The sequence below is a fragment of the Dipodomys spectabilis genome, unplaced genomic scaffold, assembly GCF_019054845.1.
Source record: "Dipodomys spectabilis isolate Male_0828 unplaced genomic scaffold, ASM1905484v1 ptg000126l, whole genome shotgun sequence".
Classification (NCBI taxonomy): domain Eukaryota; kingdom Metazoa; phylum Chordata; class Mammalia; order Rodentia; family Heteromyidae; genus Dipodomys; species Dipodomys spectabilis.
The window spans coordinates 3,700,408-3,725,751 of NW_024870803.1; the positions used below are offsets into that span (position 1 = coordinate 3,700,408).

At 52.6% G+C, this 25,344-nt stretch overlaps 2 protein-coding genes across 5 annotated transcripts in view; one reads left to right on the plus strand and one right to left on the minus strand.

Annotated features, from left to right (window-relative positions):
* Agpat4 (1-acylglycerol-3-phosphate O-acyltransferase 4) overlaps positions 1–5,377 on the plus strand; it is a 95,050-nt gene extending 89,673 nt beyond the window's left edge. Inside the window, exons 7-9 of the mRNA XM_042689734.1 lie at positions 1,883–1,958; positions 3,004–3,202; positions 4,792–5,377. Coding sequence (XP_042545668.1) covers positions 1,883–1,958; positions 3,004–3,202; positions 4,792–4,886 — 370 coding nt within the window. The 3' untranslated portion in view covers positions 4,887–5,377. The remainder of the gene's footprint in view (positions 1–1,882; positions 1,959–3,003; positions 3,203–4,791) is intronic.
* A 4,777-nt stretch (positions 5,378–10,154) lies between these two features.
* Map3k4 (mitogen-activated protein kinase kinase kinase 4) overlaps positions 10,155–25,344 on the minus strand; it is a 79,916-nt gene continuing 64,726 nt past the window's right edge. For all 4 annotated transcript variants that reach the window (XM_042689732.1, XM_042689731.1, XM_042689730.1 and 1 more), the window contains 10 exons: positions 24,875–24,975; positions 23,675–23,755; positions 20,500–20,691; positions 18,839–18,909; positions 18,011–18,127; positions 16,681–16,840; positions 15,082–15,204; positions 13,973–14,079; positions 12,504–12,683; positions 10,155–11,186 (listed from right to left, as the gene is read on the minus strand). In XM_042689732.1, coding sequence (XP_042545666.1) covers positions 11,166–11,186; positions 12,504–12,683; positions 13,973–14,079; positions 15,082–15,204; positions 16,681–16,840; positions 18,011–18,127; positions 18,839–18,909; positions 20,500–20,691; positions 23,675–23,755; positions 24,875–24,975 — 1,153 coding nt within the window. In that variant the 3' untranslated portion in view covers positions 10,155–11,165. The remainder of the gene's footprint in view (positions 11,187–12,503; positions 12,684–13,972; positions 14,080–15,081; positions 15,205–16,680; positions 16,841–18,010; positions 18,128–18,838; positions 18,910–20,499; positions 20,692–23,674; positions 23,756–24,874; positions 24,976–25,344) is intronic.

The following is a 25,344-nucleotide window of genomic DNA, read 5'->3' on the forward strand; positions in this document are numbered from 1 at the left end:
TTGGGCTGAAGAGCTGAGGGACAGCGCCCGGGCTCTGGGTTGGGTCACGCAGCACCGGTCTCTGAGGCGCTCCATCCTCCTCTCAGAAGGCTCTGGAACAGAGCTAGGCAAGTGGTGCACAGCTTTGTGAGTGCCGGCTCAGCACGAAGGGCAGTGTGAGTCCAGTGGCCAGACCACCAGCACCCCCCAGAGGCTCCATTGTTCCTGGGGGCTGGCAACCTCCGTTCTATCACGTCCTGCCCGGTTTTCCCCCCTCTCACCCCAAAAATAATAGAAGCACCGCCATCATTACTGCTCCTGTTCCAATGGTGCCGCCACAGACTGCAGATAAGGAGGGAAAGATTAGCCGGATTCCTTCTGCGAGGGACAGAGCGAGCGGGTCTCTCCAGACCCTTCCATACTTGGCAGAAGCTCTGCCCATATCTGACCCTGCCCAGGCAGGGCAGCAGCCTCTACCAGGCTGCAACCCTCCAGGGCCCAAGTAGGAATCGGCGTGCCCGGCTGAGCTGCGATGCTGTCATGCCCGGCCTCGGAGGCAGAGCGCGGAGCCGCCGCACACGCGTGTCTTCTTGTGCAGGCGCTGTTGAGACCAGCCGCATTCCCGTGGCGGCCACCCCGCAGAGGCGTGTTGAACGCTGCAGCCCCCATGCCAACCCAGTTACTGAAAAGAGCAGGACCACCGCGGCTTTCCCTGCGAACAAAGCGATACTGGCGGGCTTTCCTGGCCTTGAACCCGAGACCCACTCAGAGAGCTGAGGGGCAGACCCGCGCAGGTCAGAAAGGGAGAAGCAAGTAGTAGACGTTTCATGGAAATGCATAGAAGGCCCCCCAAAAGGCCAGAGAGAGGTTGTGGATGAGCTGGCAGGGCTGGGGAAGTCTGCTCAGGGAGGAAGGAGGATGGCATTCTACCTCTAGGAGCTCACGGCAACCTAAGTAAGATGAATGCCCCCCGCCCCCGGAGGACAGGCCCTGTGTCTCCAGCCCGAGGTGCGCTAGGGCTTGAGGAGCGAGGACCCCGTAGAAGTTGTGGCAGGTGTGGGCTGTGCCGTGGGCACCATCGGGCACAAGTGAAATCCCAGAGCTCACGGCCTGAGGATGGGGGCAGGGGACACGGCACAGCGTCTCCCCAGCACCCATGCCCACCAGTGCCGAGATGGAGCATGTGAGTAGCTTCTGGGGCGCCGTGATTTGTGGGTCCCGTGCTAGAGAGGCCTGCGTTGGTATCTTCAGCCTTTGGATTCATATGGATAAGGGTGTGTGTGTGTGTGTGTGTGTGTGTGTGTGTGTGTGTGTGTGTGTGCGTGTGTGTGCATGTGCGCACGTGTGTGCGCCTGGGCGCGCCCCAGTACTGGGCTTGAACTCAAGTCCCTTAGGGTTTTTTGGGCTTTTATGTTTTTGCTCAAAGCTGGCGCTTTACCACTTGAGCCGCAACTCTACTTCCAGTTTTTTGGTGGTTCATTGGAGACGAGTCTCACTGACTTTTCTGCCCAGTCAGTCCAGCTTCAGACCGCGACCCTCAGGTTTTCTGAGTTATGTGGGAGTACAGGCGTGAGCTCCAGTGCCTGGCCATTGTATGGGTAGATTCTGTATGTTTGATTGTCTCATGAGGAAACTAACGTAGCACCGTCCTCTCCGGGAGGGGCATGTGTGGGGTTCGGGAAAACTTCCTGAGATGGAAGATGGGAGGAGGCAGGCGTCGCTGCTCCTGATGGCATCTTGGTGTCACTGAGCTGCTGTTCCAGGCTTTCTGTGTATTGAAGTCCCCTCTGCACTGTCCCATGGTCTTTGATGCCTAAATAAAGCCCCCATGGCCAGCTGGAACTGGAACAGAGCGGGGGCCGGGCCGGGCTGCCTCCCGGCTAGCAGCTCTCTACTTTTACAGGCGGATTCCCATAGAAGATATCCCGGAAGACGATGATGAGTGCTCTGCCTGGCTGCACAGGCTCTACCAGGAGAAGGTGGGTGCCCGTCTTCCATGCAAGCGGGTAGCCGGCTGGCCTGGCCTCCGGCCTCCGGCCTCCAGCCCTCAGGCGTGAGTGGGAGCCATGTTAAGCGTGGAGAATGCCTCTCGGGTCACCAGTCTGACCAGGAAGCAATGTCAGAACAAGCAGCTCTTAAAGGTCCCTTCCCACGCTGGGCAGGCCTCCCAGAGCCCCTCACATACTCTGTCTGGGGCTGGCTCCCCAAAGTTACCTATTTCTCTCCCTGCTCGAGGTCCTTGCTCTCTCTGGCTTGAGTCCTCTGAAGGCATCCACAGGGCAGCGGGACCCTGCCCGTGATTGTAAGTTGCACGGTGATCCTAGGGCTTGAACTCGGGGCCTGGACACTGTCCCTGAGCTTTTTCACTCCAGACCACTTTGAGCCACAGCTCTGCTTCTAGCTTCTGGGTGGTTCATTGGAGGTAAGAGTCCCATGGGCTTTCTTGCCCTGGCTGGCTTTGAACCACAATCCTCAGATCTCAGCCTCTTAAGTAGCTAGGATTGCAGGCATGAGGCACCCATGCCCAGCTGTAAGTTGCTCTTAAAGAAGTCTTGTGTGTGCCTCATGGGAGGCCGGCGTGTGAGCGGCTCCTGCAGATGCTCCAGCCCTGGTAACGTGTGCATCCTCCACGTGTGTGCCTAGGGAAAGCGCCAGGGCTGATGGCAGCCTGTGTGCTGAGCCGTTACTCAGAGTGGCAATGCCATGGGCATCCTGGGGGTGGGTCAGCGGGCCAGTGCTTCCTGTCACTCAGCTGCCAGCCTGTGTGGAAGCCATCACTGTCTCAGACCAGGGGTCCAGATGCTGAGCACAGGCACCTGCCTGTGGCCAGCGCCAAGCCTCGGCTCCGCCTTCCTGCCCACATCAGCAGGAACATCTGCCTCTCCATGTGCTCTGGGGCCGGGGACACCCGAGCTGCAGTGAGCAGCCACTGTGGAGACCCCAGAGCTGAGACTCTGCGAGAGAGGCCCCCGTGAGGCCACGGAGCCCAGCGTGGCATCTGAGGCCTCCTCCTCTGTCCCCCAGGATGCCTTTCAGGAGGAGTACTACAGGACTGGTATATTCCCGGAGACGCCCCAGGTACCCCCAAGACGGCCCTGGGCGCTGGTCAACTGGCTGTTCTGGGCCTCGCTGCTGCTCTACCCTTTCTTCCAGTTCCTGGTCAGCATGGTCAGCAGTGGCTCTTCCATGACGCTGGCCAGCCTGGTCATCCTCTTCTGTATGGGTGAGTAGAGAGTAAGAGGCTGAAGGCACTGCCCGGCTGGTGTGGTGCCAGCATCCTGCTTGGGGTGGGAGGGGCCACAAGAGGCAGCAGCCTTCCTGAGGAGCAGGCTGCCTGCCAATCACAGCAATGTCCTGCCCAGGAGGAACTCCAGAGGCTCTGGGAGCGCTGCCTGGGCCCCGCCCCTAAGGGCTGCTTTCTCAAGAAAGACTGGCTGGCCAGTCTTGAGCAATGATGCCTGGTAACTGTGGTTTTCACTGATTTATTTTATCGCTATTTCCTACCCCTCCTGGGTTCATGTGCCACTTGCCCTGGAGGTGACGCTGCTGTGTCATTGTGGCTGCCTTCTCTCCTGTGCTTCCTGGAGCCTGGGGTGTGGGGAAAGGGATGAGGAAAAAATGAGGAAACTTCCTGTCCCGAAGGAGTCAGATATGGGCAGTCTCTGCTTCTCCAAGAGTGAGGAAATGCTTCAAAGTCATGAGACCACGTGTGTCGGAAGTGGACAGTTCTCTTATTCCTGCGGTGCATTAGGATGCTCTCTGTTCGCTGCCGGAGAGCAGGGAAGGCAGCACGTGGCTGGGACTGCGCCTGTCCCCGGGGACACCGGCAGCTCAAGGTCTACACAGATAAGCCACCTCCCCGCAGTACGCGTGCCCACCTCCACACAACACTGCGCACACCGCAGCGCCCTCTGCCTCCACCCGCGCGCTAAGATGCCGTGCTTCCTCTAACAGACCCTGCTAGTCTTTGGAGAAAGAAAAGACACAGTGTGAGGTTAAAATGTACAAGAAATAGCAGAGGAAGCAGAAGAAAGCAGTGACCTGGCAGCCCTCTCCCCCCACCGCCCCCTGTTGCTGGCCTTGACGGATCGAACCACACTGAACCTCTGACCTCTTCCAATGGACTCCTCCCCAGGTGCCAGCGCACCCCCTCCGAGCCTGCCGCCTCTCTGCCCCAACTGCTTTGCGCTTGCACCTCTTCTCCATGTTCTGCTCACCTCCCTGTGCTCCAGGGACCTCCAGGACTAGGTCAGGGCTGGGCATCTCCAGTGTGTCCCCACCAGGCCGGCCGTCTGCTCTGGAACTCACGCAGCTCTGCCAGACCGGCCGTGGGGCTGCAGCCCCGCGCTTGTGGGCAGCTGGCGGGTCTTCTGGAAGCGGAGGGTTAACTTGTCTCCCGTGCCTGCCGTCCCAGGCTAGGTCTGCTGGGAGCCAGGCTTTGTGAGAGCAGGGTCTTTGCTCCAATATTCATCCCAGAGCCCAGCGGTGGGGCTTGTGGGGTGCTAGGTGCCGGAGAGCCTGGGGCTCCCAGTCTCCTCGACAAAGCCTGCTTATCAGGCCTTCCAGCTGATGCCCTGTCTCCCCCAAAAGAATGCTCATTGCTTTGGACAGCAGGGTCCTGTGAAAGGCTGCACAGTGCCAGCCACGGTCCGTTCCTGGCCTGGGCCGGGCCATGGCGGTGTACAGTGGGCGGCGGGGCCTCAGGCTTGTGATTCGCAGGCCGCCGCCACCCCGTGGGCCTCCCCGCCCTGGGGGTGAACTGCCCTGGGGGTCAGCTCCTGCTGCTCCTCACTCTCTCCCCCCTCTCTGCAGCCTCTGTGGGAGTTCGATGGATGATCGGAGTGACGGAAATCGACAAGGGCTCTGCCTACGGCAACATCGACAACAAACAGAAACAGAGTGATTGACGCAAGGCCGCATCCACTCCAAAGGGAACTGAGGAACTGGTGGCCTCCGCAGAGCCTTCTTAGCAGGACGCAGCCCTGAGGCCGAGTCAAGCGGGAGTCACGCACTCTCCAGCCAGAGTTGGGGCTCAGAGCCGGGTGAGGGGGAGAAGATGCTCTTAAATCTTTTTTCCCCCATATAAACTAGCGGGTTTTGGCTTTCTTTCTTTTCACTTGCACAAGTGTTTGTGTATGTGTGTGTGTGTGTGTGCGTGTGTGTGCGTGCGTGTGTGAGAGAGGATCTGTGTGTGTGTGTGTGTGTGTGTGTGTGTGTGTGTCTGATCATTCACAGGCTGGTTGAGGCTGCGGGGAGGCAGGGCTGGGGACAGAGGGACTGGCGTCTCCTGCTCTCCTTTGGTGCTGAGTCTTCTGTAACTCGTGACTGCCAGAGACTGAAAAGTGCTTTAGAGAAGATCACTAAATTATGCCTCCAGAAAAAATTAAAGTGTCTGGGTCATCAGTGGTGTGTTTACACAGATGCGCTGCCCTCTGTGTGTGGGCATTTGAGAAGAGTGCATTTTCACCAGGAAGCGGCCGGGGGTCCTGGGGTCAGGTAGCACCCACACAGAGACAGTCATTTGGGTGGATATGCAGACACATGGTGGCCCCCAGCAAGAAACAGGGAGGGCAGGCCCTCCGCGCGGGGTGGAGGCTGGGCACGGGCCGACGAGCACAGTGCCCCCTCCACGCACCCCCTGCCCCGCCTCCCCCCGCCACACCTCTGCCTCCAGCAGAGGCTCTGCAGGCAGCTTTGGCCTCCGTGCTGCTGAGATGGAGTCCCGCCGTGTTGTCTTGACCATCGGCCCAGCAGTCTGAAGAAGCTGGTCTTAAACATCAGGGAACTAGAGGTGTGGGTGGCAGGTGCCTGCCTTAAGCAAGAACAGCTGAGCAAGAGGGCTGGGAATGTGGCTCAGTGGTAGAGTGCTTGCCTAGCACGCACAAAGCCTTGGTTCAATTCCTTAGTACCACATAAATAGAAAAAACAACCAGAAGTGGTGCTGCGGCTCAAGTGGTAGAGAGCTAGCCTTGAGCAAAAAGAAAGCAGCAGCAGCGGCTCAGGGACAGCGCCCAGGCCCTAAGTTCAAGCCCAAGAACAGGCAAAAAAAAATTGTGAGACCCCAAGTTCAAGTCTCAGTACTGGCACCAAAAAATAAACATTTGAATATCAAAAGCCCTAAAATATAGCATACGTAATTGAACATTAAAAAAAAATACAAAAAACAAAAAGGAGCCCAGCCATTCTGAGGCAGCTTGCAAGATGGCGCCACCCAGCGGCTCCTCCGAGCAGGGCGCAGCCCAGGTAGTCCACAGCACCTGGTCCTCCCTCAGCTGCCCCGCACGGGGACACAGCCACAGAGGCTAGAAGGCCTGCGCCTGGCTCCCGGCTTGTACCACTGACCGGGTCTGCCCGTGCCACCTCCACTCCCTTGAGGAGGGCCTGGCAGACTGTGGGCAGACAACAGGGAGAGAAAAAGGGCTCTGGAGAGAACCCAAGTACTCAACAGCGTGCCTCCCGAGGCTACACTGCAAGGGTCTGGGGGATCTCAGACGAGCCGGGGTAGACACTCAACTGCCGGGCACCTGCACCTGGTAAAACCTGTTTTACTGTTATCACGGGAAAGGTGAACTGGCCCGTGGGACACTGTCACCAGCAGACCACCACAGGCTCATGGTGCCACATCTTCATGTGCGCTGAGCCGCCTGGTGATAACCACACAGGACCGACATAGACGAGCCATGAATTACAGCTCTCTCACTGAAGCGACGACAACCATGCTTTGCTGACACACGAGAATGTTAGCAATGAGGAGCGAGCGGAACGCGTCCTCGCTTCTCGTGGGATACTGTGTGGGTGAGCCTAGCTCCGACTTTACACTGGCCAGCGTCCCAGAAGTCAGGGTGATGGGCCCCGGTGCATCAGCCACCTGCCCAAGGCCTAGCGTGCTGAGACCCAGGAGCTGGGGACAGCGCCTTGGGCAAGCAGGGGGCCTTAGAGCACTCAGGAGCGCGAGCGCCCCCTGCAGGCCTGCCTCCGCATCTTAGGGCAGACTTCAGCTGAGGCTCTGAAACTCAGTCACTAAGTTCCAGTCAGCCATTCTCCCACCCTCTCACCTGAGTGCGGCCTCTGACTGCTGGGTTGCTGCACGCATGGGAGGAATCCAACACTAAACGAATGGCGATGGTTAGGGCGCTGCCTCCACCTGCCCACTTCTCCCGAAAGCTCAGGCATCACTCGGCAGCACCAAAATTGGCTACTTCTCCAGTCTTCTGTTTCAGAGAGGTGATCCAAGTTCTTAAGAACATTTGACTACTGCCAACACTGGGATTCTAAGGGGCCCACAGACGATTCTTTTTCTCTGAATTACTCAGGTGGGAAACAAAGGATAAACAAACCAAGGCTGCTGGCTGGAGCTGCCAACACAGGCTGGAGCAATTTCAGGAAGCAGTGGGATTTTTAATGGCATTAGAGCACAGAGAAGGATGAAGTTTGGGACACCCGGCAGCGTGCCCGCCTGCCTGACTCTTCTGGGAAGAAGTGTTCTCTGTGGGGTGGGAACTTTTTTTTTTCTTTTGGTCGGTCATGGGGCTTGCACTGAGCCTGGGTGCTGTCCCTGAGCTCTTCAACTCAAGGCAAGGGCTGTACACTTTAGCCACAGTGCCATTTCTGGTTTTCGGGTGTTTTATTGAAGAGTCTTAGGGACTTTCCTGCCCAGGCTGGCTTTGAACCCCAGTCCTCAGATCTTAGCCTCCTGAGTAGCTAGGATTATAGGCATGCGCCACTGGCGCCCGACTGGGGCTGATTTTGCTCCTGATTCTAGTCCTGGTGCCTCCTCCAGCTCCCTTGCCATCTCCCACACCCATCAATCTCTTCAGCAAAGTGTTCTGGCTTCCAGCGTGGTTTTTGTTGTTTTCCCATTCACTTTTGAGCCATCCTCCTATTCTCTGAGTGGCAGGGACTGAGTGCACTCCTGGCTACCATCTCCATCCTGGCATAGCTCACACTAACTTTGCCGGGAGTCTGTTGACACAGGGTGGCAGAGAATCTAGCACGGCGCAGATGCTGCAGCCTGAAGGCAGGAGATTCAATGCCCTTGTAGAAAACAAGCCCACGACAGCTGGATCTGTGGGACACTGGCAAGATGCAGAGCGGAGAAGCCCGATGGCTTGATGGTTTTGGTCACACAGTTAGCCACGGAGGAGAAAGCTCATGCAGTATCACCCCGTTACCTCTCGGCGTCCTCCACACACTTAAAGCAAAACCTTCACAAAGTGATGACCGTAGTTTGAAAACAGCAGTTTTCCTATCATAACCCCAATGAGAACTGGGCAGCTAAAACTGGCCAGGGGCAGCACCAGCCCCTTCCCAGCAGAGCAGGCTGGGCTCCCGGCGCCTTCGCTGCTTATCTGGAAAGATGGCAGCCAGAGCAGGGGCCCCGCCTTCTCCGAAGCACCCGGGTGAGGAGGGGAGGGAGGCACTGGCTCTGGCGGGTGTCAGAGGTGAGCTCAGTGCCCGTGACCCACACTAATGTTCAAGTGCATGCACGGAGGTGGGCCACGCTGCGGCCAGTAGACCAGTAGGCCACCATGGCTACCCCGTCCTCCCCACGGTGACTAGAAAAGCACCTGCAAACCGTGGCTGCAGCTCACCCTGCACCCTTGCTCTCAGCCTCCCTATGTAAACTGAGTCTGGAGTGAGTGTTCCTTAGGGAGAAGGAAATGCAGCCCAGCCGCCCTGCCGTGGGCTGGCTGTGGCTCGGGGCAGTGGGCCATGAGACAGCCATGACAACCCACGATGATCCCGTGGCAGTCTGACTTGAGTTTCCGTGAACACTTGCTCGAGCCAGCCAAGTCCCAGTCTCCTGCAGCGTGAGACCGGCGCATCCCATCAGCACGGTCCTGGTCTCCTGCAGCCTGAGACGGTGCATCTCCTGCAGCGTGAGACCATCGCATCCCATCAGCACGGTCCTGGTCTCCTGCAGCCTGAGACCGGCGCATCCCATCGGCATGGTCCTGGTCTCCTGCAGCCTGAGACGGTGCATCCCATCGGCACGGTCCTGGTCTCCTGCAGCGTGAGACAGTGCATCCCATCGGCATGGTCCTGGTCTCCTGCAGCGTGAGACGGTGCATCCCATCGGCACGGTCCTGGTCTCCTGCAGCGTGACACCGGCGCATCCCATCAGCACGGTCCTGGTCTCCTGCAGCCTGAGACGGTGCATCTCCTGCAGCGTGACACCGGCGCATCCCATCGGCACGGTCCTGGTCTCCTGCAGCCTGAGACGGTGCATCCCATCGGCACGGTGCCTGAGTGTGAGCACGAGCCGTGCCCGAGCAGTGCCTAAAACATCTGCTTTGTTCCGCAGGTGCTCCTGGGGGCCCTCTTCTGCCTCTGCCAGGCTGTCACGGAGGCGCAGGCCGGGGGTCTATTCTCTTTTTTCTGGGTTCTTCCCACTTATATAGAAGATATTGGCTGGAAGAATGAGATTAAACAGAATGACGTTTTGACTTTTTTCTTTCGGGGGCTGAGCTTTAACTGTACAGAGTCAGACCAGCACTTGGTGACACAATCATTATTTTGGTCAAGAACACCATGGTATCAGAAACACCCCTAAATAGCCAGCTTGTCACAAGGCCACTGCTCTCGCGGGCAGGGCCGGGCCTCCAGGCACACAGAAACTGCATTAAGTGCGGCATGAGAAGCCACACAACTCACTTCCCACTGTCTTGGAGACTTTCCTCAAGTAAAATGAAGAACTGCTCTTAAAAATAACTGCTGAACACCACAGTGAACAAGTACCTTACACAGTCGCCGATGAGAGCCACACGGCTCTCCAAGGGATGCCTCCACGCTGCAGCCTGGCCTGGTTTGCTCTCAAGGCTGTGAAATGATTAACCTGTAGCTAGGAACCACCTATGTAGACCTCTGCAGTGTCTGGAAACACTTCGCAGGGCTGAGTAGCATCGAGTTTTCTTGGGTAAGATGCGAGTCCTACCGTAACGTAATGTCCCATGGAGGGAAGGTATTTCTGGCACAGGTGTGAGTGCATGAATATGAAGTGAGCTCTGCCGAGTGACAACAGCACCTATGGATTTCCAAACCAGTGAGACACACAGTCCTCTTCCTCCCATCCCACGCTAGTTGTAGCTAGACCTCTGCAGAACAGCCCGGAAAGAGGTTCCGTGTTATTCTATCCCCAAGCCAGTGATCTAAAAAGATGCGAGGAAGCTTTTAGGTCAATCTTAAAAAAAAAAATTTAATAGCAAAAGGAAATAAAGTACACTGTCAATGACATAATTTGGCTAGGTAGACTGCATCAGTTTACATTCTGAAAGGGAGGCTTCCTATCGAGCTCGCCCAGCACTGTGTACACTGACCTAGCACCGACACATCTCGATTTCAAAATAATCGGAGCCCCACGTGGCAGCAAGGCACGCTTTGTCTCTCAGCTGGCTGGCTACCAGCAGATGATGAGGAAGGCCACTGGACACCATTAGTGTTGTGTGAACTGTCAGCGCGGAGGCCCAGGCCTCCGGGGGCAGCGGGGCAGGCCGGCTCTGCTCCTCACTGCCGGCTGTGCATCGGCTGGGAACAGGCAAAACACAGGAGAACTCAGCTTTCCTAAAATAAACCATTTATTGAAAAAAGAGCTTCTCTTAAATTTCACTAACCGGCCTTTTGCATGATAAACCTGCAGCTTGCCAACAGGAAGGAAAGGTTTCACAGTCAGTGCACTCAGAGTAACGGGAGATTAAAACAGTCCACGACACCGGGTAACACTACAACGTCGTGTGAGCCCAGGAAGCTTAAAAGCACTACACTGATGCCCTGGTTCTCAATCACGTGAGAAACGGAGACAGGCGACGGTCCGTGTACAGTAGTAATGGCACTTAACGTGCAGCCTCTTTAACCTTGAAGATGCCCTCGCCGAGGGCCCCGCGACACACGGGGGACAGCAGAAGTGACGCCCGTGCCCTGCCGTCCTCAGTCCCGAGGGTTAAAGGGCTGTGCTGCTTCCCAGCATCTTCATGTAAATATTACATACAGTAGTGACGGGCAATCCAGTCCACGCGTGCCCGCGCCTCAGACTGATGGGCTTCTGAGTCCACACACTCCCCGGTGCGGACACACTCTCCAGTCCACACACGCCCCAGCCAGAGTGCCGGGTTCTCCGGTCCACACGGCCCTCAACCACGGAGTCACAGGTTCTCCGGTCCACACACACCTCGGCTAGGGATGGGTGAGCTTCACTCTTCGTCTGTGCAAACCTGTGAGGGAACGGGAGAGAGCAAGCTGAGCCCCCGCAGTGGGAGGCCCGCATGCGCAGTCTTGGCTCGCGAGAAGGCCCAGGGCAGGCTCGCTCCAGCCGGTACTCTGCTGGACAGGCCTTGGGCAAGGTACATGCAGAAGGTGCTGGGAGCAGTGCTTTGGGAAGCCTGGAGCTGCCCACAGAAGCTGCTTCTCCAGTGTGAAATCTCAGGTCGAAATACTTTGATTACCTCACGTTCTTTATTATGGGTCCCTGACGTCTCTGCTAATCTAGGTGTTTGCTCCCCAACCTCCCCAAGAACAGGGGAGCAGCGCCACTCACGCGAGCCTCGCAGCTCTGCTCTCTGGGTCTCGGGCCCCTGCATCGCCTTTCTACATACCCCCAGCAGCACGTTCGAAACCAACCCTGGAGCTCAGCCCACTGCCCTCTCGACAGCCAGCTCCAAACGCTCAGATGTCCATCTACACCCCCATCAGACGCCGAACACTGGAACGCACCGCAGCCACCCTCAACCAGCTGCGCCCACCCTCCAGTGCTGACTGGAGCCCACGTGACCCAGAGACGCGCCAGCAAGCTGCCTCAACTCACACTCTAACCAGCCAGGCCACGCTCCCTCCTCCAAAGACGAAAAGCTAGCCCTCCCCACCCACCCCGGACCCTAAATGAAACAACCTCCGAAAATGCTGTTCTGCCACATGGTGTCCACAACAGCCTGACATTCCTTCACACGGCTCCCGCGTCCTTTCCTGGCGCTATCACTGGCTACGCTCCATCCGCTTCTCACCCACACGCAGCTCCTCTAGGACTGACCAAGTCCATGCCTCGGGTTCCTGCTGACGAACCCCCCAAATAGGCCAGGGGCTCACTGTGGAGAAAAATCTCACCCAGGGCCTCTGGCCACACGGAATCATTCTTCTCAATACAACATGGCACAGAGATGCAGGAGCGAAGCTCGGCAGCAGCCTGCCTCTGTCCTCCGAGGACGCCCCCCTCTCCTCCCCACACGCACACACGTGTGAGCGCGTGCACACGCACACACGCGCGCGCTCACAGGGCAGAGAGCGTGCTTTCAGCCAGTTTCATTCAAACCCCACTCAACTGCGCTTCCAATGTTCCACCGCAGTACATTACGTAGAACCTCGGCCAACACGTTCCAAGTGAAAAACAAAAACTCCTGGCGTCAGGCACCAAGTCTCTTTCCATTTTAGATATGGATATTTTCTAATTAACTTCCCAAACTTCCTTAAGTACCAAAAGCAGAACAGAACTTAAGATACTTAAACACAAAGAAGACCAAAGCAGAAGTCTGCCAAACCTTCACAAAAGAGTGGTCGAGGAGCTGGCTGGCTGTCCACCTCAGCTTCGGCTCACTTTCCAGGCAGTGGGAGAGGAAATCCTTCCCCTCGGGGCTCAGTCGTTCGGGGATCGGTGGCTTATGCCCCATCCCCACTTTGTACATAATCTGAAAGTTGTGTTCATATTCATGCCACGGCCTCTACAAAACAGGGAAATGAGGAGGTCTTAATATTAACAGGCCATAAAAAAACACAAGTGCCTGATTTCTTTTCAGGTACCACAAACGATTATCTACAATGGATCAGCAATGTTTCCGTCAGGAAACGCTAAAGAATTGGAAGCTAATGCCATGCAGTCTCCATCACAACCATTACACCTCTCCCTGGGTTATGAAAGCAGTATAAACAGCAGACTAGTGAACGGGTGGACACACGGAGCCCAGCACAGTCTGCCTGCTCCACCGAGGATGCGCTGTTCATTCGTCCAGTATCACCTAAAAAGCCATCATCCTACAACTAAGAGATATAATGTACAACGCGATGTAAAAATGCTACCAGAGCATTTAAAATGCAACAGTTCACTCATTGGAATGCTTTAATATACCAACTTGCTCAATCATGAGCTACCACCAGTGTACTGCTATTTTTTCATGGTGCAGAGGAGCAGCAAGACCACAGGGAATACTAAGTTGGGCAACACTCTAATCTGTTAGCTGTTGCTCAGTGATTGATTGCCAGCTCCTCTGACACACGTCTGTTCTCCTGTTCTCTGACTGGGACACCGCAGACAGAATGGTCTCTGAGCACATTTTCAAAGCTGTGAGGTGGCTGCGTAACGATTTCACTGGTTTCCTAGTAACACCTGCAAGGATTCTTTAACCTTTCTGAGGCTGTCGGTATTGGTCTGTGTCCCACCTATCCCCGCCCCAGCGCCCCGCCCCTGCAACCTCTCTTTCCTATCCCTAGCGTGCTGTCTCCCATTCCACGTCTGAAAGGTGGAACCAAAGAGCAGGCAGCCTTCTTCTCCTAGTCACACAAATTTAAGCTTTCCCGTGTCTATCGGGGGATCCGCAGCTTATCTCTTTCAATCACTGGATAATTGTCCTTTGTGTGGAAGTTACACAGCTTGGTTGACTGCTTCTCTACTGAAGAAAGCTCCCAGGATCTGGCCCCTATGAAGAAAGCTGCTGTAAGCATTCATGAGCCAGTTGTGTGTAGGAGAGGGTTTGGGGCTTCATTCCTCTTGGTAGCTGCTGCTCCTCTGTGTTTTAACTGGAAGTTTGCACATCTTTAACTTCACTCTTAAGAGCTCTTTATGACATACAACTTACAAACATCTGTTTCCTAGCTGGCCCCTTTCTCAACTTTATTGTATTTCTTCATAGGTCAAATACTAACCTCTAATCGTAATGAGTAATAAAATGATCACAAATACTCTGTTAACGTTACAGAACCCCCAAAGCTTCTTTCGGGTGTAGGCTCCACTCACCTTGCCGGTTACCATTTCTATGACCACACACCCCAGACTCCAGATGTCCGCTGCACGCCCATGGCCTTCTCCTTTAGCACGAGTAATGACCTCTGGTGCCATGTACGCTGGAAAGGTAAAAGATGTGGCGGCAGAAATGGGTTAATATGATAGGACAACAATGTAGCATTCCCTGAGTTACACGCAGTAAGCCCACCTTATTTGTGGATTTACCATAGATGTGACTCAGAATGGTTAAAGCAAACAAACATTTCAGAAAACAGAAATTGAAACTCCCGCACACACGCTGACCTACTCAGTCGATAAGGAGTCCCTGTCAGCGCGCCCGCCTGGCACCAGCTATGCTGACGCAGCTGTGGTCTGTGAGTGTCCCCTGCCCACAACTGTGGAAATCTGCCTCCAGAGAGCAACGTAAGGTGAATGTGAGTGCGCTTAGTCTTTAGCGGCTGCTGGGCACAGCACAGCACTCTGCCAGCCACAGCCACCGTCGCTCCCCACAGGCAGAGTCCAAAGGTCTATGTGACATCGCAAACACCTGCATCTAGTCAGTGTACTCAACAGAACTTTAGGGATAGAATTCTTTTAATAGACATCTTTCAAAGGTTCAAATTTTCAGATAAACTGTATTCACAATGAAATCAGGAACTTCAACTTGCAAAGTATGATAAGAAAAAAAATATATGAGAGTAAATCATTAAAACAAATGACCCGGGAGTGGGGGGGATGGGAAGGGGAAACAAAGGAGGAGGCAACAATGCTTGATAAGGAATGTACTCATTATCTTGCCCATGTAATTGTAACCCCTCTGTACAGTATTTTCACAATAAAAAAAAAAAAAAGACCATTTAACCAGAATGTTACTTCAATTAGGATAGTTGAAATAACAACAAAGAGAGCCTTTCAGGGAAGAAAAGAGGCTTTTTTTCCCCACTTTTAGCTTTAAAGGAGAAATTCAGTTCACTTCACCAGTCAGGCACCTGCACTTGAACATGGGCGGTGGTATGGAGGAAACAGCCTTCCTCGGGACTGGAGAGCCCTTACCATTCAGGGCTGCACTGACAGGAGGATGAGGGCTGCACCCTGCGCTCCCAGACCAGCGGAGCACCCACCTGCTGTGCCCAGGGTGCTGTTCACTTCTCCCGGCATGGTCTGAGCGTTGTTTTTCAGCTTCACTGAGCATCCAAAATCCCCCAGTTTGATGAGTCCCGATGAAGTAAGAAAGATGTTGGCACCTAACAAGAAATAAGCAGTCACTAAGCAGCCGGAGGCCACACAGCCTGTGGATCTGAGCTACCAGAATTTCCACTCACCAGTCACAGAAAGCCTGTGAACCTGATTCACAAAAGTTAATCATACAAAGCAACAAAACTTAACATTAGGATAGACAGATAGGACCAACAAATTCTGACCTGAAGAGCATACATAAATTTGACATTAAAACCTCAGATAGAGCAGGGTGCTAGTGGCTCACGCCTGTAATCCTAGCTACTCTGAGATCTGAGGATCGCAGATCCAAGCCAGCCTAGGAAGTGAAGTTTGTGAGACTCTTATCTCCAACTTACTCCCAAAAAGCTGGAAATGAAACTGTGGCTCAAGTGGTAGAGCACCAGCCTCCAATGGAAAAAGCCAATGAGAGAGCACCCAGGCGGCGTTCAAAGCTCCTCCTATACCCCTCTCAAAACAACACCCCAGATATATTCAGAGAATTACACATGAGATGATGCTTGTGGGTGTGCGCGGACAACATTGCAGAACACAGTCAGCGGCTCCCACAGGAAGAAGGGGCACACGGACAGGAGTGGCATGGGAATGGGGGACCTCCGGGGATGGCTGCAGAGCCGCGCGACCATGGCTCCCAGCCAGCTGGTGCTAAAGCACTGGATAAGGACAGCAGGAGGCTGAGCTGACTCAAGGACTCAAGACTCCCTTTATGCTGAGGAATGTAACACGAAGATAGCGCTTTGCAACAATGCACCGCTCAGAACAGTTTCTGGCAGAACATCTACAAACGGGCAATGCCATGGTGTGATAGTCAACTTAGCAAAGGCCAGAACGACCAGCCAGCAAAGCCACGTCCTGGACAGGCAGGTCGCCAACCAAGACTAGCACAGGTGAAGTGACGGAGGGCAAGCGTGAAGAATTCTTATTCCCAGACCAAGGTTGTTTCTGGCATGACTCAGAACAGCCCACCAGACTGCATCTGGTCCTTGAAGTCAGGCTAATTCGAAGTCAGGCTAATTCCTGAGTCAATGTGTTTAGGTTAACCTATTCGACCGAATGGAACTGAAAGACCAATTAGAGGCAAAATGACTCTTTGGCTTTAAATATCTCCTGGACTCCCAAGCCAGGACCATGGTGTGGACAAAGCACAGAGACGGTGGCGGTTCTGGGACGAAAGCACAGCTTCTCCCCTCCAGCCAGCAGAGAAAGAAGCACCCACTCGTCAGGACCAAAGGACCCACTAGCAGACTCATTTGGAGGTTGGTGCCAATAAACACTATGCCCATCTCCAAAGACAGTGCTGCGAGCTCTGACTGAGGCACTCCACAGGTGGACAGCATTCTGACAGAAACAAAGACCTGCTGTGGAGGGCACAGTGCACTTTGGTCAGGAGAATAATGATCAGGTATCTGCTGGGAGGAAAAAACCTGTGGGAATGAGCACCTCGAAGCCCCTGCCGTGTGCGGGACACGGGCCTCTGCAGGTACCTTTGATGTCGCGGTGCACGATGCCGTGCTCGTGGAGGACGTTGATGGCGATGGTGATCTGCTTCGAGTACAACCTGATGACGTGCTCCTGCAGCCCCAGCCGCGACACCTCCTCCAGCGTGCCCTCGTCACAGTACTCCATGAAGATGTACATCTCCTCCTGTGGGAGGGAGAGGGGGCCCCTGCTCACGGCTCTCCTGATGCTGAGGCCCTGCCCCAGAGTCAGCCTCCTTTCGGGTGGTTATTGTGCTGGCCATCCTGAGTGTGACACACAGCCACGTCTGCCTCCCTGCACGGACGCTGTCTCCCTGCACAGATGGCTGCCACATCTGCCTCCCGGTACAGACAGCTGCCATGTCTGCCTGCCTGCACAGACAGCTGTCCGCCTCCTCTCTGGAGGTAGGACAGTCTCGGATCCTCCAAGTCACAGTGAACCAAATGGAGCAATCCTGAGATGAAACCTGCCCTCAGGGACCAACAGGCTGTCCTTGTATGTTATTGTCCTTGTATGTATATTATTGAGAATTAAAACACATCCTCTACTTGTGAAAACATGACCATTTTCAGCACCCGACAGCCCTGGAAATGCTGGCTCCACACCGACGCAGGGCCACCCCCTCTCCCTCAATGTTTTCCTGGAAATGCAGGGAACCGGGGAGCGCGTCTAGGTTTTAACTTTCCTCTCACAAAACTTTAAGCACAGAGAAGAAAGTCAGCATCACTTAGTGGTGCACTACAAGTATAGAAAAGTCAGCCAGACTCTGGTGGCTCACACCTGTCATCCTAGCTACTCAGGAGGCTGAGTTCTGAGGATCGTGGTTCAAAGCCAGCCTGGACATGAAAATCAGTGAGATTCTTATCTCCAATTAATCACAGAAAATCGGAAATGTGGCTCAAAGTAGTAGAGTGCTAGGCTTGAGTGAAACAGCTCAGAGACAGTGCCCAGGGCCCTAGGTTCAAGCTCCACAACCAACAACAATAACAACAACGAAACAAAAAAAAAAAAACAAGAAAAGGAGTAAGAAGTGACAGCAGTGTGGACAGGGTGTCTACGTGGACGGGGCACTGAGAAGAACCTTCTGGCTGGCGGGAGACAGGCTTCAATGCTTTACAATGTCAGGTGAATGACTATGGTCTACAACTTACATTTCAGGAAGGAAACGCCTCTAGTTTCAGAGAGAAGGCAGAAATGATGTAACTCATGGAGATTTCCTGATAATTAGGCAAAGTTACTGTGCTCTGAAATGAGAAGACCTGTTGATGTAGAACAGGCTCCAATCGGCACTCTGTCTGACCCTCACACAGGACAGTGTGATGAAAGGCGGCTTACTCTATGAAGCTCCACACCAAAGTACCGGACTAGGTTGGGGTGCTTGAGGCCTTCAAATATTTTCAATTCATCCGCAGTCTCCTTGATAGTCTTATGGTCATTGGGCTGAAATCGAATCTACGAAAAGGAAATTGCTGGTTACTATGAACACTGTCACAGCCTAGAAACAACAGCATCTCGCGTGGGCACTGTGAAGCTGCCCGCGACCTTGTCCCTGTCCAGGCCCCCAAGACCGTGGTCAATGTGTTTATGACTTTACTTCCGGACTATTCCTTAACGGTTTCTAAAAACACTAAGCAGACTCTCTTCACATATAAGCTGACATGATGAGTAACAGGATCACTGTCACACTGCAAACTAAATCACCCGAAGCGTTAAGCTCAGTAGCAACCACTGGTTCTGATGATTCAGAAATGAAAGGCCGCGGCTCCTTTGGGCTCCACCTGTAACTGCCTTGCAGCACCTGGGCTCCAGCGCCTGCTTCTTCACCAAGCACCATGAGCTCACCCACACCACCAGAAGGCAACCGTGGTTACCCAAATGAATGTAACAGCGAGGGCTGAATTCCAAGTCATAAAAACATGAGGTGAAGCCGGGTGCCAGTGGCTACTCAATAGGGTAAGATCTGAGGATCATGGTTCAAAGCCAGCCGGGCAGGAAAGGCCATGAAAGCTGCAGGGTCAGACCTGACTGACGGCTAAAACAGGGGACCTAGGTCTAGCAACTCCCCCAGAGAGAACTCAGGCAGCTGCATGTACAAGAACTGCAGTGTGTTCACGGAGTCCCTACCACTCAGAGTCATCCAACACCGAGGCCCAGCTGACTCACCTCCTTCATGGCCATCAGCTCCCCGGTGTCGACGCTGATACAAGTGTAGACCTTCCCATACTGCCCTTCTCCTGCAAACAAAGCATACAGGCTGAGCCATGCGACTTGCTCCCTAGTAAAACTAGGTGTGTATGGGTGTGTCTAACTAGCTTTACTATCATTTACTATTGTAAGAACCAAAATAATTCTTGATGTTGCCAAATATCTGCAGTCTTTTTTTTTTGGGGGGGGGGGGGGGGGGGGAGGGTCCGGTCATGGGGCCTGAACTCTGGGCCTGGGCACTGTCCCTCAGCTCTTCAGCTCAAGGCTAGCGCTCTACCACTTGAGCCACAGCGCCACTTCTGGCTTTTTTCTTTTTGCTTATGTGGTGCTGAGGAATCAAACCCAGGGCCTCTGCATGCAAGGTATGCGCTCTACCACTGAGCCACCTTCCCAGTCCCAATATCTGCAGTCTTTATGCTTCCTATCTGTAATTATCTTTAAATGGGTAAGAATCAGCTTTAAAGAATCCCAGCAGAGACAGGAAGCCGAGCCCTCCTGCTCCTCACAGCAGCTGGGTTGCACAGGGGTCCCAGGGGGTGGACAGAAGCACACCTGAGCCCTGTCCAGCCGCCCTGCTGCAGGGCCAGGAGCACAGGATGATACTCTCCCACCGGTTCTTCTGGGACACAGAAGGCAGGGGATCTACGAGTGAACGCCACCGGGAAGAACAATGACTAACATCTGAGGAGTACTGGACTGCTGCACACAGCTCTAAGGCACCCCACTTCCCTGAGGTCCAGAGTCCTTGTTCATGACATGTTCATGGGCCCCTCAGACCTGAATGCTTGAGATATAAATGAGGAAGGACCTGATATATCGCACAATCTATCCAAGTTATATACAAGAAATTAAGTGGGTAGTATTTTAGAAAAAGAAAATCATCTTGACCTGATTTATGTCAAGACTCTCATAATATTCTTGTGGGAATATGATAAAAGAATAATAAAAATAGTATCCACCAAAAACTTCTAAAATTTTTAAGCAAAACTAGCCAATGTAATATACTTAAAATTGTTTTCTAGCTGGGCCTAATGGCCCATGCCTGTAATCCCAGCTACTTGAGAGGTAGGGAAGGGAAGACAGTGGATCAAGGCCAACGGACCCCCATCTCCCTCATTCATCTAGTCAGCAGTTAATTGGGAGCATGAGCCGGGGAGGGTCATGAACTGAGGCGACCCTGTCTGGAAAAGAAAACGAAGGCTGAGGGAACGCGGCTGATGCAACAGAGCACGCTGTCCTAGCAAGCAAGGTCCGGAGCCCAAACCCGGCCTGCCACACCAACAACACAAACAAAACGAAGCTAGGCACCGGGGGTCACACCTGTAGTCCTTGTGACTCAGGCGGCTCAGATCTAGGGATCATAGTCTGGATCCAACCATGGCAGACAAATTGGTAAGCCTTATCTCCAGTAAACCAAAAAAACGCTGGGAGTGGAGTGTGGCACAAGTCATTAGTGAAGAAGCAAGTGAGAGCACCAAATCCTCAGGTCACTTCTCTAAAATTCCATTTATATCTACAAAAATATTTGTTGTACCTTGTTACACAAATTTACCCTAAAGAAGCGTGAGTCCTGCTATTTCCCAGAAGCCACCCCTGCGCCTGGTCCTGGGTTTCCTTACCAATTTTATTTCCTCTTTGCCATTTGAAGGTCACTTTCCTTAAGCCAACGTGCATGACATTATCGTAGGATTTAGGAGTGTCACAAACTTGGCCAATGATATTCTTTCTCCTCATTTCTCGATACCTTTTTTCTTCAAACAACCGGACTGACTTCTGGATAGCTTCCATGGGTCCTTGCTTGGAAGCTGTGTCTGCAGAGAGAATTGGCATCAATTGTCCCATGTGTCACTGTTTATAAGTCAAACTTCCAACCGTAACAGAAAGCGCAGAGGGACCTACCTTAGCTCTCCATTACAGCAAGGCGGGAGTATTCAGATCACAACTAGTCTTCCAGTGTGTACTAATCCAGTGGGCACCCCTTGCATAAGGCACCATCAACTTAGGAGGCAAAACCAGACCACCTCCCCACACGCTTGTCTCCTGGCTGCTGCTCTCTCCAGCCCACACGGCCGTTAGTACACTCACTGCTAGTACAACAAACAAGGAATCTGCCATGATATGTCTCTAGTTTATTTCAGTTCTCCACCACCTACTAACCAGCAATCCAAACCCCTTCATCACATGGGATCTGAGGCACTGCAGAAATGGGATTTAGTTTCTCCTCTGGTTGGGTCTTTGTTGTTGTTGTTATTGTTTAACTTTTCTTCTCTTACCATATATATGATCCTGACAAGTCAGAATCAAGATTCCCAATGCTACTGACTGGCTGCCCTCCGCCCAATACCTTCTCACCTCACCCAACTGAAACGCACACCTCTTCCCAAGAGCCACCAGAGGAGGAGGAGGACGGAACAGAGAGGACAGAGCCTGGGGCAAAAACCTTGGCCTCAGCATTTTCTGGATGCTTGATCATGTGCAAGTTAAGTGATTTCTTTAGACATTAAATACTTATATAAAGGGAATGCTATTGAACTCTCTAAAAATGAAAAAAGGTGTATTTAGCATTTAGGTCCAAATTCTGTAGCATTTGGAATGCCATGAGAAGAGGTTTCAGTTTCTGGTTGGGAAGTAGTGGGGAACTGAGGAAGTAACGCTGTGCTTGTTGAGCTGAAGCTGGCCAGCAAGCATGTGCGCTGGAGAGCAGAGCACCGCCATCGATGCACACCACCTGGCTTTGCAACCTGGTTTGCCCTGGAGTGTCTACAGCTCTGTCCCACCAACTTGTTTTTTACCATGGCTTCAGGCAGCAATGGATTTCGTACATATACAGAACTAGTGACTTCCATTACCATCCTTACTATGTGTGACCCGAATTCCATTCCAACTTTCCCTTTAAAGGCTCATCAGATTCACTCCAATTTACCACCCACCAATGTCCCACTACCCAAAACTTGAAAACTAATTAGCTTCCTTAGAACTTCACTAGTCTAGCAGAGATCCTTCAAGACTAAGATACAGTAAAGCTAGTTTGAAAAGTGAAGTTACTTCCTTTTCTTTTATTGCCAGTGCTGAAGCTTGAACTCTAGGCCTCATGCTCTCATTCGGCTTCTCCCCTCCCAGCGGCACGCTATCACTTGAGCCACACTTCAACTCCAGCCCTTTTTCTGCTTAATTGGAGAGAAGAGTCTCTCGGGTCTGTGTGCCCAGGCTGGCTTTGAGCTGAGATCCTCCCGACCTCCTGAAGTAGCTAGGATTACAGGTGTGAACACTGCACCCTGCTTTACAATCACTTCTGGTTTATTTCTCCCACCTCAATACAGGTTGCACCGAGTCCGCCCCACTCTAGACAAGCTTTTCAGTTTATGAGGCTGCAGTAGCTCCACTGCCAACATTTCTTAGAGAGGCTCTTTGTGTTTTTGTTCTTTAAACAGTTAGCTTTCCTCGAGCTTCTTGGCCTTTTAATATGTCATTGTGAACTGGAACTCTTCTGGTGGTCCCTACGTTGCCTCCTTGTTTGGAAAAGCCCGGTGAAAGCTGGGTATCTAGGCACTGTTGTTACAGGAGAGACGTCCTGACCGGGAGGGAGCCTGGGAGACTGCATGCCAGCCCCTGCGTGTGCCAGCTGCTGTACCCAGGCTGGTTCTGGCAGCCGCTCCCTTTGTGAAACCCACTATAAGGCTTAGGTTAGGCTGACACTTATTACTCACACCAGACCCTGGAATTAGCATCCTAACGGTTTAACCTCAGCACTACTTCAGGCCAGCAGGATAATCTATCTCAGCTGCTGGCCGAATGCATGAGCAGCTTGGAAGCCGACAGTCTGTCACCACCTGGTAAGGCCTTTGGCCACTGGAGACCACCTGACTTCCAAGTAAGTTCTTCTTGAGGGCTGCTTTATGGTTTACTGAAGACCTACCTCCCCCAGGGCCAGCTCAATCTCTTCTGCTCATGAGATCTTTCCAGAACCCTGTGGGCCTTGGGGAAAAATATTCTTGGAACTATTACACACCACTCCTGGACCAGAAGTGTGTTCTAGTCCCAGCTCTGCCAATTAGTATCACCACTATGGACAAATTACTTGGCCTCTTAGAATCTATTATCTTTCGTGAAAAGAGAAAATGATGTACTCTGCCTGTTGCTCAAGACTGTAGCAACAAAGTAAGTGAAAATATTCTGTAGGTCATAAAGTGCTAGGCTAGGATAATTCCACTATTCATTCTTTTGAATAAATTAACTGATCACGTAATTTTTAATATAAAATCTTCCCCTCAACTATTTAACATAAAAATGATTATTTACAAACACTAGTCTATTAAAGGTCTGTGCTAAGCTACTTAAAAATATAAAGATGAGGCCAGGAGCCAATGGCTCATGCATGTAATTCTAGCTACCCAGGAGGCTGAGATATGAGGATCACAGTTCAAAGCCAGCCTGTTCAAAGGCCATAAGACTCTCATCTCCAATTAATCACAAGAAAACCAGAGTGGTGCTGTGGCTCAAAGTGGTAGAGAGCTACCCTTGGGCGAAAGCGCTCAGGGACAGCGCTCAGGCCTGAGTTCAAGCCCTACAATCAACCAAAAAATTAAAAAATAAAGATGAATAAAACATATTCCTTCCCCAAAAGAGCTTGTAATTTGTTCCACAAAATAGGCACTGCCCACAAATAGTACAGGAGTACAATGGAGATCACAACACTAATATAAGAAAGTCTAGCAACCCAGAAGCTAGAGCTCACTTTTACTGGAGCTGCTCATCTAATGCCGAACAGCCTCAGTTCACCACCCTTCCTCTTACCTTTGGTCTGGCTAAGAAGTGTGCGGAGCTCCCAGCTTCTTCTCGTGGACCCACTTGAGTCACCCCGAGGATAGGCCGGCTCTGTAGGAAGCATTTTCACACCAAAAAATTAATACTTAGGAGATAAATACATCAGGAGCAAGGTGAAGCGCAGAACAGCAGCGACTGCCACCAACCCGCCTTCTGTGATTAATTCCTAACAAGCTCAAAAGCTGGACAGACAAGCTACAAGACTTCTACTGCATTAAACGCTGCACACACACAGACAACAGAACACTGTGCAGCCGGTGCTGCCGCTGCCTCCGCCCTGCCTCAACACACAAACCATCGACAAGCCCGCGCTGCTTCTGTATTTTTAGTAAGTGAGAACACTCAACAACTGAAGTGCCAGGGTGATACTTTTTCTTTTTTTTTTTTTTTTGCATGTATCGGGCCTTGAACTGTGAGCTTTAAGCTCTCACTCAGCTTTTCACTCAAGGCTGGCAGTCTACCACTTGAGACAATCTCTACTTCTGACTTTTTGCTAGTGAACTGGAGATAAAAGTTTCACGAGTCTGTCTAGTCTGTCTGCCAGAGCTGGCTCTGAACCATTATCCTCACATCTCAGCCTCCTGAGTAGCTATGATTATAGGCTATGCCAGGATTAAAAAAAAATACTCTAAGCCAGGAGCAGGTGGCTCACATCTGTAATCCTAGCTACTCAGGAGGCTGAGATCTGAGAATCTTGGTTCAAAGCCAGCCTGAGCACCAAAGTCCGTGAGACTCTTATCTCCAATAATTCACCAGAAAACTGGAAGTGGCACTGTGGCTCAAGTGGTAGAGCACTTGCCTTGAGCTGAAGAGCTGAGGGACAGCACCCAGGCCCAGAGTTCAAGCCCTACGACCACCACCACCACCACCAACAACAACAAAATACTCCAGGCAGGATAAAGAAATGCATTTTTTTAAAGTAACAAAACTAAACCTACAATACACAGAGAGCTAGAAAGGCCTCCATATTAAAAAGCCACGGTGTTCAGGGTTCAGTCTCCTCACAAAGCCCTATGGCTTCTTGCCCTTCCAGCATAAGGAAAGTGGGAGGAGGGAGAGAGGAGGAAAAAAAGGAGGAGGAAGTAGAGAAGGAGGACGAGGGGGAAGTAGAAGAGGAGGAAGAGGGGGAGGAGGAGGAGGAGGGTCCCTGTGACACCCCCTGGCACTTACCTTCACGCTCCTCTGTGGGGCTTGAGTGTCGACTCAGTGACCTGAATTGCAGTTCAGCAGCAATGGAAGCCAGCCGATCGTTTTCAGGGACACTGGAACCCCTGTTCAGTATTTTTAAGAATTGACCTATCAAATTCAACAGTACTCCAAAGGAAAGGTATGTGCGACTCTTGTAGAGCCTGGTGCTGCTCACCCCCAGGGACTTTTGACCATTGGCTGCAAGGCCGCGGCCGGCATCTCATGGGCAGCCCCACAGAAACTATCACTCCAGTGAGCAAAGCAGGGACCACCGAGGGAAGCTCCCTTTGGAGGCTGTGAGGAGAGGCTGGAGCTATCAAGGGAACCCATCCGCCAAGACGCCAGCCACAGCCCTGCCTGCAAGCATCTTGTTGTACATTAACAAAGAGAGAAAGAAAATGGAACCCTGCTTGCTTTATGACTGACATAATGAAAAGCTCCATAATTTAAGC